This window comes from Harpegnathos saltator, unplaced genomic scaffold, assembly GCF_003227715.2.
Source record: "Harpegnathos saltator strain DR-91 unplaced genomic scaffold, Hsal_v8.6 scaffold540, whole genome shotgun sequence".
Lineage (NCBI taxonomy): Eukaryota > Metazoa > Arthropoda > Insecta > Hymenoptera > Formicidae > Harpegnathos > Harpegnathos saltator.
The window spans coordinates 131,941-150,981 of NW_020230361.1; the positions used below are offsets into that span (position 1 = coordinate 131,941).

The window sequence follows — 19,041 nt, forward strand, 5'->3', positions numbered from 1 at the left end:
TTTTGCCTCGGTCAAAGTGGACGAATCGCGAGGTTAATTTCGCGATGAATGCAGGTCGGTAACCTCCGACCTCGACGCGAGCCGCCATTCCCTCGCGTTTTTTTCCTTGCGGCCGATTTTTGTACCGCGCGCTCGAGCTACCGCGAACGAGTTACCTCGGCGAGTCGACGATTGTCGCAGCATGAGAGAGCCGCGCCGAAATACAAAAGATTGCCGGGCGCGGTGCGCGAGCAAGCGTTCGGGTACAAATCACAAGAGAGGAGGAAGGAGAAGCGAAGGAGATGAAAAACCCCGAAAAAGCGTGATGATGCGAGAGACGTCTCGATGCGAATCGCGCGAAAAAATATCACGTTAAATAAAATGTATCTCACCTAAAAGCGTCGTGGTTTGATACACGTTCCCGGGCGGGGGGCGGAGATATATTTAAATATTTCAGATGTATCTGCACAGATATGATAACAGAGGGGGAGAACGTCGCGCGAATAATCTCCATGAATATTCATGTATTTATGCCCTCGTAAATTCGCGTTTCTCCGCGGATTACCGATCGCGCTTTAAGCACCGCCGTTGCGTTCGGCGAGTAGAGCGATCGTCGCGCAAACGTCTGGATGTCCGTTCTACAGGACGACGACAGGGACAATATCCGTCGCTGACGGAATGAATGCGTGCCACCGCGTGGTATCCCTTTCAGCGCGCTAGTCCTTTCCGAAATCCAGTTTTGCCGAGACAATTTTACAACTTTTCCCATTTTCCGCGGTTCATCACGCCTCGCCCGCGCATACACGTGTACGAAAGTTCCGCGCGCTTGTTGTCATGCGAAGGTCCGGGGAGCGGCGGAGGGAGGAGAGGAGCGAAAGAGAAATAAAAATAACCGCTGTGTAGGAACACACAGGCGCAACGGGGAGCGCAGTTTTCCGGATCGCGCGAGGCTTTACTTCGTCGCCTGGCTGCGACGATTGTTCGACGTCGCGAGCTCGCAAAGTGGCAAGAATAACTGACCTGAAAATCGTACAAGGATGCTAAACTCGTCGTGTTCGAGTTCTCACCTCGATATCCGTCTCGGCCAGGCACAGGGGCGCGCCCTCTCACAGTCGCGATTTCCTTCCTGTTGAAGGCGGAAATTATGCGCCTACTGTTCCAAGCGAAACGGAAAAGCACAGCACAATATTCGGCCTGGAGACTCGCCGTTCCGGTTCCTCCAAGTTCAGCGAAATTCTCGCGCTTAACGCGGGACCGGAATATGCACACCGAGACATTCCTTTTCTCAACGAGTTTGCAGGATCCATCGAGAGGGAGAGCGAGAGAGAGAGAGAGAGAGAGAGAGAGAGAGAGAGAGAGAGAGAGAGAAGACGAGGGGAGAGAAACAAATTATCCGGCGGCAGACATGACACAAATTTCGCTGCCGACACCGGCCGCATAAATGCGAATAAATACCGTCCGACGGGGATTCGCGCGTGAATAAAAAAGAAAAAAGACCATCGCGCTCGCCGATGTGGCCGGCATTCGAAATCAACGAGGGCGAGGGTGCATATGCGCGATCGACGGTCCGTCGTAAAGTTCCGGCCGGCGCTTTGCAGTTTCGCACGTCATCCCGGACCGGTACTTAAAACTTCACCTCGGAGGAAAGCCGGCCGTTCGACGAGGCGCGCACAGCCTCTCGATCTCTGCTCTTTGGCGAACTTTAAGTGCGAGAGGAGATGCGTCTCGCGGCGCTTCCGCGTCTGCTTTACGGCGCGTTCCGTCCGGGCGCCAAGTGTCGATTGTTCGGCATTCAAGTTTCACGCCGGGCCAGCCGCTGCTTTACGGCTCTGCAGATAGAGAGAGAGAGAGAGAGAGAGAGAGAGAGAGAAAGAGCGAGAGAGAAAGAGACGTCTTTGAAATATTAAAATTTACAACGGACGGTATACACTCTCTCTCTCTCTCCCTCTTTTTCTCTGTTCATCTCTGTCTCTCGCCGCTCTTTTTCTCTCCTTTCCTCCGGGCATCGACGTGAAATCTGTCCCCGGCGGCGACGACGCCGCCGCCGCCGCGCTGAAAATTTGCGCCACGACGAAGGATCCCGCGCGTTAAAGCATAATCAGGCGTTACGGCCGGCAGAGCGCGATAAAGCCGTGAGCGGATAATTACGTAAATACGATAGCGCGACGGCATTACTTATGCGCCGGGAGCGTAAGGGAGATTTATGGCGCATGGCGGTGGCGCCCCGCCAGCGCGGCCGCGATCGGATTTTCAAAGTCCGCGTCCCTTAATCGCGCGGATTCAATTAAGAGTGACGCATCACCGAGAGCATATTTACGCGGCGCTCCCGGTAATAGACACATGCGTTACGCCGCGTGACGCGATCCTGCCGCCGCCTCTCTTCCCGCTTCCCGCGCGTACGCATCGTCTACTTAATTTAGGAGCGCAATTTAAGAGCCACGCGGTCTCTTCGTTCTCGCCGTCTCTCGGTCGAGGCCGAGTTTCGCTCGCCGAATTCACGGCACACGCGAATACTAAAGGCTTCTCCGTGACGAGTTTTACAAGCAGCGGCGCGAGTCATTAGGAGGCGCAAACCGTGATCCGACTGTGGCGGATCGATCGCGCCGCGAGCGGAGATTTTGCCGGAACCGAGAGAGAGAGAGGGATGGGAGGGGGGAAAATAGAGTGAGGAAGAGAGCGAGAGAGAAAAGAAGGGAGGAGAGAAAGAACAAGCCGTTCCGTGGCGGCTATTTGTCGCAACGCAGCGCGACATCGCGCTTTGGCGCGCTTTATCTTTCGCCCGGAGAATCGAATTAACAGCGCGCTTTGTGCGCGCGCATTGCGTTTGACACATTATTCGGCAGCAAAACAGCTGCGAGTTACATGTCGATAATACCGCACGCGTTAACGCGGCAGCGGCCGAAGACTTTTTCTCTCTCTCTCTCGTCTCTCTCTCTCTCTCTCTCTCTCTCTCTCTCTCTCTCTCTCTCTCTCTCGTTACTCGATTAACCGCGCATGCAACGACGCGCGCAGCAGCCGCGGAGTCGCGTCGCGTCCCACCACGCTTTTCTCCATTTTCACTCGTACGTTTCGAATTTAATCACGTATCGCTATTCCGGGATTAAACGGCGCGAGAGGAGCGCGCCTCCTGAATTATTGCGGCTGCGAGAGAGAGAGAGAGGGGGGGGAGAGGGAAAGGGGGGAGAGAGAGTGAGAGAGAGTGAGAGAGAGAGAGAGAGAGCGGAGTCACGAGACATAAATCGTTGATAGCCGACCCGAAAGAGAGAGAGAGAGAGAGAGAGAGAGAGAGAGAGAGAGAGAGAGAGACATTTCGCTCGCGACGGCACGCGTTATTTTTATAGCCACGACTATGGCGATAGCCCGGTACGTAGCCGGCAAGATGAGCCGGCCAATTAGATTATACCAGGCCGAATGGCAAGGTAGACGCAGGATTCCGAAGCGCCGCGCGAGGACGCGTTCTCGCGGAGACGCGAAGGAACCGTAAGGATTTTTATATCTCTCGCTCGCTGTGTGAATAAGCTCGCGACAAAAGCGCGGTAGGTGTCCCTTTTACGTTCTCCTCTTCTCTCTCCCTTCTCTTTCCTCCTCTCTTTCTCTCTCCTACACTCGGCCGGCTAATTAAATTGTGCGCGCGGAACCTCTGGAGGGTCCTCGCGAAGAGAGTCTTTCTTCGCGTCGCAGTCTTATGAATTTATTACGCGACTCGACGGATCGAATGATCTTCAATCTGAGATATTTACCCAACGTCAGTTGCAGTGCGCGCACGACGCTATCAATATAGCTCCAAATTAATTGCAGAAATACATGTCGCTTTGACGCGACATCAGGACAGAAGGGGCGCGGGCGGGGAAGGAATCTCATATCGCTCGTGAATTATAACACCCTCCGCCGACTCTCCTCCAGTCGCGCGAGCTATATTTCAGGAACGAGATGATTGTCTAAGATTAACGAGGACGAAAATACATAAGCACGTTCTTTCGAAAATGTCTCCCGAGACAGGCAAAAAAAGCTTTTCTAAAGAAGGCTTCTCCAGACGCGTCGGGACAGCCGCAACGCGACCGAATAATCCGCAGTCAGCCGATAATACGATAGAAAAATGTCCAAGATCCTATAAACTCCTCTTCTCTCTCTCTCTCTCTCTCTCTTACTTCTCATCCGCGTCGTTTAATTAAATATCACCGGTGCCTGACCGTTTTCCGCGACGTTGCGGGCGAGACGAGACGAATAGGCGTCGCCCCCCCCCCCTCCTTCCCCGAAATAAAAGCGGCCGTGTGTCGCGCGTTTCATGAAAGATGCACGAGCGCATATCGTATTAGGCTTGTATATACGCGACGCTTAAAATAACGTCGCCCGAGGCTCTATCGCTTTCGTCGTCGGCGGGCTGGCGACGTAGACGACGCCGCAGGACGACGACGACGACGTCTGGGCATGCAAATCCGCGAGAAGTTGGCGGCAGGGGCGGAGAGGGAGAGTTCGCTTCGCGAACGGAAAACGATCAGTCGGCCTTTAACGCGTCAGATCGCCCGCCACTCCCCCTCCCCCCGCCGCCGCCGTCTGCCGCATTCGTCGTCCCTCCGGCCGCTTTTATCACCTCCGCCTATAAAAACGAAGGATTTGACGTACGCGTCGCCTCCGGGGGTGCAACAGCAGCTCTTTTTCCAGCTCCGCGCGTCTGCGGCGGCTGGCGACACGCGAGAGCGCGGAGGAGCCCTTCGGTTCACGTTCCGCGTTTCCGTTGCTGAGCCCGTGATAAGCCTATCGCGGATTCCCCGGCGGATCGATCGCGCGTCCTCGCGAAGCGCTCAGGCTCTCGATGACATCGGCGGAATGAAGAAGAAGATAATTCGCCGAGACCGGGCGAAAGAAAACAAGGCTTGTCGGCTGCGACGAGCCGCCTGACCGCGACGAACTTTCGTCGGTTTCCTCTTTTCTGCGACGAGGAAGCTCCGTTACCTCCGGAGACTTGCTCCGCGACCAAACGGGATAACGCTCCAGGCCGCATCGATCTGACGCAACGACCTCGCCAACTGATATTAGCCCGTGCGCTATCTCGGACACCAGAATTAAGACGTCCGTCCGCCAAGGGTCCGGCGGGTATTTAGCCGGATTTACGAGATCGCCAGGCGTGGCTGCGTGCTATTTCAACCCCGCGCGATATCGCGCGCGCACTCGGCCGGGTCGGCCAGCGTGCTCGTTCATCCTCGTTTGCGTTTACGACACGCCACGCCACGACACGACACGACACACGACTCAGCGCGCCGCACCCGCGCGCGCGCGGCTCGCGGGAGCCGATGTCGCGTGCGTGCGTGCGTGCGTGCGTGCGTGCGTGCGTGCGTGCGTGCGTGCGTGCGTGCGTGCGTGCATGCGTGCGTGCGTGCAGAGCACTTTAACGTACTCTGTCCGTGTCGGTATTAAAGTTGCAGCCGAGCCCGAGCGCCGGCGAGGGTGGGCCGGGGCGGAGACGCGAGGAGAAAAGAGGCCGGAAGGGAAAGAGGGTTGACGATGCGCGACGCTACGCGCGCGGGACGCGGCGCGGGAGCCCGGCAAGGCGAGAGGGTTGGCGAAAGGGGGGAGGGAGTTGCTGCACCAGCCACAACCTGGCTGGCTGGCTGGTTGGCACGGTAACTGCCGAGCTATGTTTATTGCAACCCAGTTTGTAAAGCCCACTTTAAATGGAAATAACGTACCCGCGCTCTACCTCTCCCTTTTCCCTGTCAGTTTCGCTCTCTCTCGCTCTCTCTCTCTCTCTCTCTCTCTCTCTCTCTCTCTCTCTCTCTCTCTCTCTCTTTCTCTCTCTCCCTCCCGCTTCTGCCCGCGGAAACAGAAGTTTTCTTCCGCCCGCCCGCCCGCCCGACCGTGTCCTGCAGCTGCGTCTAAGTTTGGCTGTTTGGGAAGCGGCGACTGTTTCGCGCGCGCGTTCTGTCATCGCGATAAATTGAAGGGACTAATTGAGCAAGAGCGCGAGAGGGCACGCGAGGCAGAGTGATATTCTGTTAGGACAGCTCGCTCTCTTTCTCTTTCCCTCTCTCGTGCGCGAGCATAACACATGCAAGCGCGCACGCATTTCGTTTGCAACTTTGCTCGGCGTCGCGCCTCCGCCGCAGCTCACGCTTCAAACGTCGTCCGCAACGCGCACGACACAGAATTCCGGGGCTGGATCCTCCGTTTGTAATTTTATGCGCGCATTCCGCGTAATATAGCGAAATATTTGAAAAATCAGAGTTACATCTGCAGATGCGCGCATACGTGACTGCAAAGTTGCGCGCTTTAGATATGTCCGCAGCGCGCCGACGGAATTCGGGCCGGAATTCCATTTGCGCGGAAACATTTGAAGAATCAGTATCATATTTGCAGATGCGCCGCGCACACATACGAATTTGTACGCTTTTTCAAACGCGACTTTTAGAATTATACATCAACTTCCATTCCATCAAGTTCCGCGTCGCGAATTGCGAAACTCTCTCCCACAAGAAGGATAATTTAATATTATTAACCGAATCCTGCATCGGAAAGGGACAACTACACGTCTATCGAAAATTACAAAGCTTCATCTTCCCAACGAATCTTATTTCGAGGCTCTCTCTCCTGAAGGTCTTAACCCCGTCCGTGGCAGAGCAAAATTCAGTAAAATGCACTGAAACCGCCCCACAAAAAATGACGGGGCGGATTTTTTCAATAATTTGTATTCAGTTCAGTTTTTTTGGTCGCTGAAGCCGAATTTGAGGTCAAAATATAGAAATTCACTAAATGTTTAACCGTGCCACTTACGGCACGGTTTTGGCTGAACGCACCGCACCGGTGCGTCCGTGCCACGGAAGGGGTTAAAGAAGAAATCGACTATCGCCGAGGCAGTATTAAGAGCGCCAGATTAAGTGACATGGGTGCGAAAATAAGTCTCGCGAGATTAATAAAAGTGGAGACAAGCTCGCGCGTGTTCCAATCGGGTCAACGATCTCACATACGCGCGGCCTTACTCCCACTCGCGCGCTGCATCAGCTGGCCACGGGACATTTAAGCAAGCGACGCATGCGCGGTGCGCGGTCGTTGCTCTCGCTGTGACACGTGCGCGCTGGACCTTTAAACAGCTGTGAGGCCGCGTGGTCGCATCGACGCGAGCATCGAACGACTCGACGCTGCATCTTCGAGCCGCGGGAGACTATACGACTACAAAAACGTGCGGAGTTTGTAAAAGCAGATTTGCACTTGAATATTCACGCTTCATGACTGCTCGGTAAATCGACAATCAAACTTGTTGACTCTTGTCGCCATACGTGTTAGTTTGATGGCTTTACGTTCAAGCTATGGCGCGAGAAATGCAGGGGCGGTGTCGATATGTTGCTTCGAGTGTCCACTATAAATTTACAACAAGAAAAGGATGTCCGAAAACAGCTATATAAGAGTAAATTGAACGCGAAGGAAAGATAAGAGAGACAAATATTACATATAACGCTAGATTAATATAAAATTGAATTTTAAAAGGGAGACTTGGATATTTCGGATTCTGGTTTAATTTCGTCAGATTTATTGTGCTTATCTTTTTCTCACTTTCGTAACTAATATTAATTAACTAACATAAATAATATTGATAACCGGTATTAATAACCAATATTATTCTATATTAATTTATCCATAACTAATATTATTAAGAGTTACGAAACACACACGCGCGCGCGCGAAATTCCGATATGATGCGCTTGGTTGGCAATTTTCGATATCACTATGATCAGAGGGAACGGAAATGCATTAATGGAGCTCTGTATGCCTTTCGCGAGTAAACGGTTACCTTCCGGGAGCAAATACATATGCTTTTTGCAGCTTAAGGGTTAACACACACCTAGGATCAATGAAAAATCGTCTCTGCAACTGAAAGTTGTAATTTCATCCGTTATATACGTTTAATTTTTAATTCGTATTGCCGCGCGAGAACGTTTTTATATTCCATTTGGAAATAAAATATTTTATTCATTATACATTTAATTTGCATTTCCGCAAAGGTCTTTGTATTCAATTTGGTTTTGTCATAGCCGAGACGTCATGGAGGATTCGCTCTGTCTCTGACATCGGAACAAATTCCCTCGGAAAAGTGAGACGTCTCGTCCTGTCCTCTGATCCTCTTCGCCATCCGCGCGAGCGGCGAGCATACGTAAAAATTAATCTCAAGCTGACTGTCAAGCGGCGGAAAAGCATAATCCGGGTACAAAGGGTTAACATGTCGCGACCGCGAGACGTTCCTCCCGAGAAAAAAAGCCGCGCATTAACCGAACGCGTCGCAGGTGCTCGCAAACTTCAGCGTATTAATAAAAATACGTCTAGGTTTCCTCCATAAGCCGAAACCTACGATAATCCCGGAGCGCCCGGCATCTCGAGTTTGTGTACACGAAAGAATTATGAGACGTTGCATCTAGTCGCGCCTAGTCGCGCCGCTAAATTTATCTTCTTTCGGCGTAACGCGGCGATCGGTAAGATTCGGATATGGCGAGCCGTTCTTTATCCGAAGATCCTCCGATCGCTTTACGGTAGATTTTTCTGCCGGTGCAAAGTTCGACGGCTGTGGGATTGAGGGGGGCTCCCCCGGGCGATTTGAACGCCCCATAAAACGCCGTCGCTTCATTTGCGACTGACTTAATTTAATTAATCCAATTGATTTTGTTAACTCGATTCATAACTCGACAATTTTCTCCTCTCTTTCGCAGGTAAGTCCGCCTATCGACGACCGTTCCGTTAATTCCGACTCGCTCGACGCACGGTAAGTTGAACATTTTTATTTGCAGCGAGTCTTATATTTTATACACGAATGATCCCAGTCGTTCAACACATTTTTTAAATAGAGCTCGCGCGTGTTATATATATATATATATATATAGTTCGCGGAAAATAATGAAATTAATAATAACAAGATTAATAACAAGAGAACGAAACTTTTCGAAAATTCAATAGCTTAAAAGCACAGAGAGACGACTTCGCTCCGATTTAATCCTTAATCAAGTTGAATTTTTCATCGACTTTGGCTGCCTCGTAATCCGTAACGACGAGCAGCTCGACATTATTCATTAGCATCGACAAAAAATCAGCGACGAACACGCGCGACTTTTTTCTCCGATCTCTCCGATAAGCAATCACCGACATCAAACTGACCGAAAAACCCGCAAAGAAAGATGAAAGCCGCTGCTCGCTCTCGCTCTCGGTGTCTAGCGCAGCCGGATTTTTATATCGGTATTTTTTGCGAAAGAAATAAGAAGAGGAGAGGCCGTAAAGCGGTCTAGACCTCTGCGAGTTCGATTAGGGGCTTAAACGAGGAAACTTCGGCTTTGATAGGGGACGCCGGCGAATCGTTATACGATAACCATCCCAAGACAGAAAGGAGACGCCGCCCGGAGCAGCGACGGAGATAAATTCACCCCGTTCGCTCTTCTGTGTCCTATCTGCCACCCTCCCTGCCGCGGGCCTTGCACCTCTCCTCCCACCCCCCTTACCACCGCCGATTATTCCTCGCGGGGTTCCAAACGGCCGGAGCAACCCCAACGCGACTATTCACGGCTTTAAGAAGATTCTCATAATCCAAATCGCACAGGTGAGGCGTCTACTCGGCCGCGAATTGGATATTCAACCTAATTCCCGCGCGACCGGCGGCGAGAGAGGGCCGTAATGTAACTCCACTTAATTCCCAATCGGCTTAACCTACATGCAACGACGCTCTCGGCACCCCCGCCCCCGCACCGCACTGTCCCGTCGCGTTCCGTTCCGGTAACGTCGCGTCGCGGTCGTTATATATCTCGCAGCCTCGCGAAAATATAACGGACGGCAGCTAAAAAGTAAATACGCGCATACAAGTGAGCTTCGCGACCGCGGGAATCGCAGGAGCCGCGGGGTCCTCCTTTTCTCCTTCTCCATCTCTCTCTCTCTCTCTCTCTCTCTCTCTCTCTCTCTCTCTCGCGCTCTTTTCCTCTTTCTCTCTGTCTCTTTCTGCTCGCGACCAACGCAAACGCGACGCCACCTCCCTCATCATTCCCAGACGAATCGATCTTCCTCCTCTGCCCCCTCACCGACACAGCACGCGAGCGTCGATAAGTTGAGGCTCGAGCTCGCGGATGTAACTGAAACTGCAAACTCTCCGCGCGGCGGTAACTAAACGTCGTGTCCGTAGCTAAACTTTCCTTGTAAACTGCACCAAGACACACGCCCGAAATTTCGATCGCGATCCTCGCTCGTTCTTCTTCCCCGCCCTCGAAGAGGAGGAGGAGGAGGAGGAGGAGGAGGAGGAGGAGGAGGAGGAGGAGGAGGAGGAGGAGGAGGAGGAGGAGGAGGAGGAGGAGAAGGTTCGTCCTTATTTGGCGGAAGGATTTCAGGTGTTCCGCCCGCGGTGGCGTGAGCCGGCCGGATAACCGAGTTTACGATGCAAATTCCGGCAATATTTCACATCCGACAGTCGAACAGATATTTGCAATCCGCCGCCCCGTTATTTATTTACCGGGTGGAGCCATGAGGGAGGAGGAGAGGGGGAGAGAAAGTGTACCGGGGGCTCTTGCGGCGGTTCGTGAATAACGAAGCGCCGGCGAATTGAGGGAAGCAACCCCTACGAAAGGCGAAGAGGGATGGATGGTGAAGAGAGCGATAGAAAGAAAGAAAGAGAGAGAGAGAGAGAGAGAGAGAGAGAGAGAGAGAGAGAGAGAGGGGGAAGAAGGGAGATAAGGGGAGATAGAGGGAGATAGAGGGGAAAAAAGAGGACGAGTCATTGCGCGGCAACGAATGCATAGAACAGAAATACGGGTGTGGGGGGTGGGGCGGGGGAGGGGCTTGGTTGTAGCGAATTGGTACGCGCGTGCAAGCGAGCGTTGTTTCAATGAAAATGGAATTAACGTGTCTTCGTCGGCGAAAAGGAAAGAGAAGAAAAAAAAAAGGAAACGAGGAAGGAGCTCTCCCGAGCCTCGCGGGACTAGCCGGTAATTAAATTCATGGATAGCCCGTCGGCTTTGGAATATCCGATTAAAACCGCGGCAGTGGTCGTTAATTGCCGTCTCTCTCTGGTCGACGTCGTCAACCGGCGCGACTGCCGGCAGAGTTGCAATCGCTCTTCCCCGCCCCCCCCCCAGTCCCTCCTGTCGACTACAGCTCTCCGAGAGAGGAAGAGCATCTCCGGAAATGTAATATGATTATATTTATAAGAAAGACACTCGGGACAAGTGCGCGCGCGAGCGACCGAGCGAGAGAGTTCCGAGCGCGTCGTAGGAAATACCCCGAAATTCGTTCCGCCGTCGCTCGTCGCTCGCGGTCGTATTTTCCGGTAACAGCTGGAAACTCGACCATCTTCCGGCAAAGTTCGCGGGGGTGCGACGGGGGGTGAGTGGGTGGCTAGGTAGCTAGCTAGCTAGCTAGCACGAAGTTGGTTCCCTTCTTATCGCCCGCGACGATAAGTTTCACTTAGGTCAGCGGGGGATAATCCATAGCGCGGGTTATACGTGTGTACACACACACACACACACACACACACTGTACACGTGTGTATGTATACACGTATATACGTGCATGTAACGCTAGACGGTCATATAACATAAGATTCGAAATGGCGGGCGACGTTGCATGCGCGACATAAATCATTAAGTTAGCGGTTCCTCTCGCATATCTGGTCGCTTTACGAGGTCGCGGCGACGGCGATGCCGCCTCCGTCGCCGCCTCCGCCGCCGTCGTTGTCGTCGCCGGCGGCGGCGGCGGCGGCGGCGGCGACGGTAACTGTGACGCGTTACTCCTTTCGCCGCTCGGCGAACCGCAATTCGTTTCTATTTTTACGTCGTTAGCCGCGAGTCCGATATCGCGACTCGGCGCACCGTTCCATTATGCTTTGTGCGAAATTTATTATGCCTGCGGCGTATCTCGCCGCTGCATGCCGGAAGGCCGGAAGAGAGAGCCCGATAGCGAGTCGAAGCGACGGCGGCCGGGGAGGCAGTCGGAGTATAGCGTTCTCGCCGCGCCGAAAGCTCCGAATGCGGTTATCTAACGATCGCGTCTGGTGCAGCTCTCGCGACTGCAATGCGTGCAAATGCATCTGACGAGATTACAGAGCAACGCGGCGACCGGCCGAACGAAAATGCCGCGCCGGGCCGCGCTATGATGATGGCCCCGGCGGGCGACGGCAACATTAATAAATTTCACACGGCCGGAGATCGCGATCGGTTATTCGCTGGAAATTTTACCAGCCGCCACCGCGCACGCTCGCGCTAGTGTGTCTTCATCCTGCACGTACACGCTCGCAGAATTAATAGCCGCTTGATATTCGGCCGAATTATTCAACGAATCCCCGTCGACGTGACGCTGATGTTTTTTTTCCACATTAATACCGTAGGAATTTCCAGCGCCGTTTATCCGAGCGCATAACCCCCCCGCCCCTCTCGAGCGTTTTCTAAAATTGCGCTCTCAATAATTCAAGCCCTCCCGCGCGATGTCCTCATCAACATCGCCAAAGTATCGATTTTCGAATCTGTCGAATCGAATCCCACGCCCGGTGGCCCCGGAGATTGGATTAGCGCGCCGCTCCCGATTAGAAATTTATTTCTATCAAACGGGAAAGCGCGGCCGTACCGCTACCTATTCCGCTAACGCGTTCCCTTCTCCTCCCCGCCTCCCCTCCCTCTCTCCCTCTCGGGCTCTCCCTCGCTCGACATTACGGCGCGGCGCGACGCGGCGTCGCGGGTTTTACAACGTGTCCTCGTGTCGTACAGATCGGGAGTGGGCGTAACACCGCTATGGCGTGTTAATTAGGAGCCGGTACATTCGCGCTCTGAAACACCGCCAGCGAGCGGCGTCGGCGTTGGCGCCGGCGGTTAATTCCACTTTGGTCGTTTGCCGAGTCGCTGTCTTCGCCGTTAGAAACGTGTATCAAAGCGGTGCGCTACGTCGCGAGAATTATCGGCGGTGATTGAGCACCGTTCCTGAGGCGCGCGCGCGCGCGGTTCCTGAATTTCTAAATGGACGACAGAGTATCCGAGGACACGATGGTTTTTCAGTTGATGGGCAACTCGTAAATTTCAGGCTATCAGAAGAAAATGGGAACAAAATGAAACATTCCCAACGGCTCGCGGCTTTTATAATGAGAGTAGCTCTTTAATCTTCGAAACGCACTCCGGCCTGTGAAACTTGTGTTCCGCACACCGCGGGTTATTAAAAATATTTCACCGCGCGTGCAAAATCGTGAAGACTCGTTTGAAGACAGATCGATCGTGGATGCTCTCGAGCCATTACCAACGATTTTCGCGAGACGCAAGGAAAAAGAGAGAATTAAAATTGCAATCGGAATAAGAATTCGATTTTTCAACCCCAAGGAGGGTTAACTGCGATGCTAGAGGAATAGACGAAGCGAATGAAGAAGGACAAAGAAATTAAGCCGCGTAACTTGGCGAGTAGGTAAATTTCGCCAGTAAATCGCAAAGTAGAATAGTAGAGAACGGGGACGGAGGAGGAGGGAGGGAGGGAGAGAGAGAGAGAGAGAGAGAGAGAGAGAGAGAGACAGAAGGCGGCGACAACGATCGTCGCTACTTGTTGATCGATAAATTCGCAACAACGCTACGCGTGCCGCAACTAGTTAGACGTCGGCTACGTAACAATGGTTACATATGCATTTTGCGGGGTTAACAAGTTACACAAGTGAATTGTTCGCCTGTGTACCGTGTCGCGTTAAATTATTCCGCAACGTCCCGCTGCCATTATTCCTAAGCCAGTTAATCCAGCGTCCGTTTCGTCAGGACCATTGCACCCGCTAAATTTTTCACTCTCCAAACAGAGGTAAATTCCCGCGGTCGCCGGGCGCCATCGAAAAACGCAACGCGAGCGTTCTCGCGAGACTTGTCCCTCACTCGCGCGAGCGTTTGACCGACATTAAAAAAAAGAAAAGGAAAAGAGAAAATAACGGCCGCCGGAATGAAGGCAGCGCGAGCTAGTCGCGACGGCCACGATCGAGAGAAGTAATTCGCTAACGATATTGAGAAAAGACTCGCTCTCCTCGAGGAGGAGCCTCAAGGACTATTAGCCGAGTCGCGCGCGTTTCCGCGTCAATCCCAATTCGCAATTTCGGGAAAGCTCGCGTGCGTAAGCAAAAACAAACGGGGCTCTTTGACGGCGTCGAAGGGACTCCGTATGGACTGCCGGTCGGTTGCTCGTCGATTACAGCGAAATGCCTCGCATTGTAACCGGCACGTCGGCCGAGTGTGTGTACTCTCTCGCACGCACACACACACACACACACACACACACGGGCGACGCGCAAGTACACAGGCGGAAGTGCATTACGAGATGCAAGGTCGTGGTGCAGCGAAGCAGGGTTAGGCGAAATGTGGGCGGCGGCGGTGGCGGCGACGGCGGCGGCGACGATGTCGTGTTAATTACTCTACAGCTCTCCGTCGCCTTCCTCCAACACGAGGAGCCGAGCCCGGGGTCCGCTTCGAAGCCCGTTAATCCGCCGCTCATTGTTCCCGCCGGCGTTCGCTATTCGAGCGGCCCGCTAATCCGCGAAAGTCGCGAACAGAGGGACGACGGAAGGCGACCGACTGCGAGAGAGAAGGCGCTCGCTCGCTCTCTCGGTCCCGCTCGCAGGGAGGGAAACTCGCTCGTCGACGTTAACCCCCGAGTGCTCCACGACGAACCCGGTCTTTGGTTAACCGTGCTTGAGTCGAGCGGCTTCCGCGGAATGCCGATGCCGGGGCTGAGAAGCCTCCCAAGCGGTATCTCCGATTCGCGATTTCACGGCGAGTGACGCCCGGTGATGAGCTTCGCGCAAAATATGTCTCGCGTGTACTGTTTTTTTTTTCTTTTTCCTCAGAGAGAGAGAGAGAGAGAGAGAGAGAGAGAGAGGGCGAGAGAGCGAGCGCAAAGGTGCCTCGCGCGGAGCAGCGTGCGCCGCAAGTGCGAATCGAAGAGACGCGGAAGAGATAAGCTTCCGCGTGGAAACGGTCGATAAAAGTGAAGCGAAGAGGCGCGTTAAAACGCGGATTTTCCGCCCGCTTTGAGATTAATTTTCTCGAGCTCGCTGGAGAAACTGGGGGAACAGCGCTATTGCGCCGAAGCCTCTCCAATTGTTAAAGATTAATGACGCGTGCGCGTGTGTGTATGTGCATGCGTGTTTCCCTGTGTACGTGTGTGTGTGTGTGTGAACGCCTTCGTGCAGAGGACGAGGGGAGAAATCGTTTAAACGCGGTGTTACAAGATAAGCCCGACAGGCACGGATGTACCAAACTCGACTATAAATTCAACGAACCATTAATTTTCGGTGCCTTCGCTGCGCTCGAATATGCCTCGAATCCGGAATGTAAATCTCTGACAATTTCTGTCTTCGCCGAATCTCCTGCCCCCTCCCACCGCTCCCGAGTCGGACTTTTTGCGCGCGTTCGGCCGGTCGGCCGCGCGTGTGCACGCGCGCGTAACTGACTGCGGAAAGTGTAGCGTGTATACTTTCCGGACACGTATTCGCGGAAGGACGTCGCGCGCGGAATGGTAATACTACTTGCATGTTTCGATCTCACCTGGGGGAAATAACGGGAAATTTTTCTGATTACCGGGCCGCCGCCCTTTACGGGCGCTTATCGCGCGCCATCGGCTTTAATCCGCGAGAAAAACGGCCGCTGGAATTCCTCCCTCTCTCTCTCTCTTTCTCTCTCTTTCTGCGCATCGCGGACGCGAAAATTGCCCGGTGTCGTTTCTACATCGAAATGGACAATCGAAATGGGTCGCTCTCTCTTTCTCTCTTTCTCTCAAACGCTCACGCGTATATCGCCCGGTAGAAATGTTTCCGTATCGTAACGTATACTTTTCCTTTCCTCTTGCCCCCGCTCCCCCCCCCCCTCAGGCTCGTAGGTATTTAACCGTGTGATATACGTCTGATAACGGCCCCGCCAAACTTCCACTTGGCAATCCTCCTCGGGGACGGCTCGAGCGTCATAAAAAATAGCGCAAACTCGCAACGAGTTCCTCCACCGACAATAAATCCAACGTCCTGCCGATAATTGCGGCGCATCGCGATCGAAAGTTTCCGGAGCGCGACGAGACTTCGGTCGGCGCTTGAAATGGGAAGTTCGAGCCGGAGGAGTTTCCGCGCTGGCGATGGAAGAGGTAGGCCGAGAGGGATTCTCCCTTCCGGTCCGGCGGGAAATTATTTAGCTTCTTTATTTATCGACTAATGAGAAAAAGAGGGCGGAAGGGAGAGGGGGAGAGAGACGCTTCCGCGTCTCATCCTTGGGGCCCGGCAGCGCGCAACTTTCTCCGAGTCTCTCGTTCGGCTCGCGACGAAAGAAGCGCGATACTTTTGCCAATAGCCGACCGATAAATCATTTCGTATCCGGCGGAGAAGCTGGAGAACGTTCAACGTTAAACGATCACCCGCTCGAGCAGATGTTCGCCGATCAGGCGAAATCCCCGTAGGCTCTGCATACGGCGGAGTTTTATCGGTTCCCGCTGTCACTTGCATCGCCATTCAAAAGGGTGATCTGTTATCGTTGTAATTGCGAAACGACATTTCTCAAGGGGGACGCGCGCGCTTGCGCGGGCGAGAAGGACGCGGGAGAATTAGATTACGTCGGGGGCAAGATTAGACCTCTCCGTTTTTATATTCCATGTTCCGCTTTCTCGAACAATGGGAACGACGATGGGAAATAACGATAACGGATTTCGAATGAACTTCTCTTCCGAGTATCCGCGCACTTCTTCAGCTGGACTCGTCTCCGTCGGCGTCGCGGAAGGTCTGTCGCGTGCGCCATTTTTGCACCTTCATTCTGACATCACTGTCACTCGTTCGTCAGCCGACGTGAGCGCGCAGAACGAAAACATGGGGGCTTACTGCCGAAAGATAAAATCCAGATGCGAGAAGGGAAAATCGCGACAACGGAAAATAGGGAGGAGAAAATCGGCGGCCGCGTCACCTTCGCGGGAGCGCGAGAGTACGACGCGCGGGTCGTTTATCTTGAAAATGCCGCGTGCAAAATTTCGAGCAGAATTGAGATAAAACGCAGATTCACGTCACGCGTCCGCCCGCGCCCCCTCAAAGAGAGGCGGCTTCCGCGATCGATGCCGCTCGCTTCTCGCGTTTCGCGCGCAGCCTTCAATCTTCCGCTCCGCTCGTCGTGCGTCTCGATCTCCGGAGATAATGACTTCCCGCCGCGACTTCAATTAACGTCGCTTCTTCCCACCTCCGCGGACGCGCAGCCACAACTGGATTATTTCTTCTCGGCCGCTCGCTCGCCGACGAGCAAGTTACTTCTTCGCACTCGTCCGACCGAAAAGCGCCCGAGCTAAATCGACGCCGGACGCGGCTCGGAACAAGTTCAGGGAGTTTCGGGTCGAAACGGAGATAAAAAAAGGAAAACGAAAGAAAAGCAAGAAAAAGGAAGACGAAGATAAAGAAAGATCCTCCCTCGACGGGAATTATGGCCCGGCAAAAGATCGCGAGCTCGTATATATACACACGCGCGCGCGAGAGAGAGAGACAGAGAGAGATAGAGAGAGAGAGAGAGAGAGAGAGAGAGAGAGAGAGAGAGAGAGCTCGCGGACTTATTGCCGGCCCCGGCGCGGGGTATCGCATTCAAATTGCAATCGCGGCGAATACGAGTGGCGGCGGCTTAACGTACCGAAAAATTAAAATGGATTATTTGCGGGCGTCCGCCGGTGCGGGGTAGATTTAAAGCTCGGCGCTCGCTCGGGGATTGCCGGGAAAAAGCGAGCGAGCGAGCCGCGCGGCACGTTCCGCGCGCTCGAGAGATCGCACGAAGGAGGAACGAACGAGCAGGACGCACCTCGTGGCGCCGTGTGGCCGTCGACGAGTTTTTAGGATTAACGCGCGGAAATAACGACGGAGATCTCATCCGTGGTAACAGCCTCCAAGATAATACCACGAGCAACTCCCGATGTCGCCGACGGCGACGCCGGCGAGGAGAACGACGCCCGGCAGTCGTCTGCCGAATCGTCTTCGCGGCGCGCTGCGAATTATTATTCCCATTTCCGGGAATACGCCGTACGTTTCGGCCGGGCCGCGTAATCGAGCGGTATTAAATACGCGAGTATACGCGGGCGGTGGAAGCTGCGAGCCACAAAGGCAAATCATATTTCACGACTTAATTCGAGAACTTATCTCACGGCGGCGGCGGCGGCGGCGGCGGCGGCGGTGGCGGAGATTAGTTTTAATGGAATCGAATAAATTCTCGCGCTTTTCTCTCTCTCTCTCTCTCTTTCTCTCTCTCTCTCTCTCTCTCTCTCTCTCTCTCTCTCTCTCTCTCTCTCTCTCCCTCTCACGCACGCGAGCGAGGAACTCGCGCGTCATCCTGAGGTATCGTCATCGCTATACTCGGCATACAGTCATCCGTGAAGAAGAGTTACTGAGCGAGTAAAATATCGCGTGTGTCATTTAAGTGGGAAAATTCAGCTCGTTTACGTTCGGAGATTTTCCATCGCATCTTCCGCCTAATTTGCCGAGACCCGCTCCCGCTGAATGAGGGAAATTGCCGCTTTCCCGAAGACGCGTTTCTCCTTTCGCAACCCGAGTTCAGCGCGAGTAAAAGGACGCAAAACGCACGACAGGTGCGTGCAGTAATGAAATTTTCCGCAAATTTAGATTCGACACCGCGCTGTGTATGTTTTCCACGTCTGCCTCTCCTGAGAGGCGCGCGAGCGCGTATTCCGTTAATTCTGCGTTACCGGCCGCACGCACGACGTCGACAAATTCGTGGACTTGGTGAGTAATCCGCGGGGATCGATCTCGGCGCGCCTCACGAAGACGATCTCTCGGAAGTTGCGCGCGCGAGGCGTTCTCCGAGACGAGAGGCGCGTATATCGCGCGAGATATTTCCTACGGATGTCTGCTACACCTTGATTAATGCCCGCGTCTTAACCCTTTATTACAAGCCTGTCAGCTGAGACCTAGCAAGTCGGTGAGCAAGGAGAGGCGGGGGGAGAGAGAAAGAGAGAGAGAGAGAGAGAGGTGGGAGAGAAAGAGAATGGCAATGGGATCACAAAACTACTCCGGGCCGTCGCGGAAGCAACGATGACGAATGTTTCTTCCGCGCGCAGAGCAGAGGCTGCCGCGATTCTTCG

At 53.7% G+C, this 19,041-nt stretch overlaps 1 protein-coding gene across 2 annotated transcripts in view; it reads left to right on the forward strand.

The window, feature by feature from the left end:
* Nucleotides 1-19,041, forward strand: part of LOC112589571 (tetraspanin-5-like) — a 91,817-nt gene that overhangs the window by 43,823 nt on the left and 28,953 nt on the right. The window contains exon 2 of one of the 2 annotated variants that reach the window (XM_025303418.1): nucleotides 8,673-8,725. The exons of the other annotated variant lie outside the window; for it this stretch is intronic. Coding sequence (XP_025159203.1) covers nucleotides 8,673-8,725 — 53 coding nt within the window. The remainder of the gene's footprint in view (nucleotides 1-8,672; nucleotides 8,726-19,041) is intronic. 2 annotated transcript variants of the gene reach the window in all.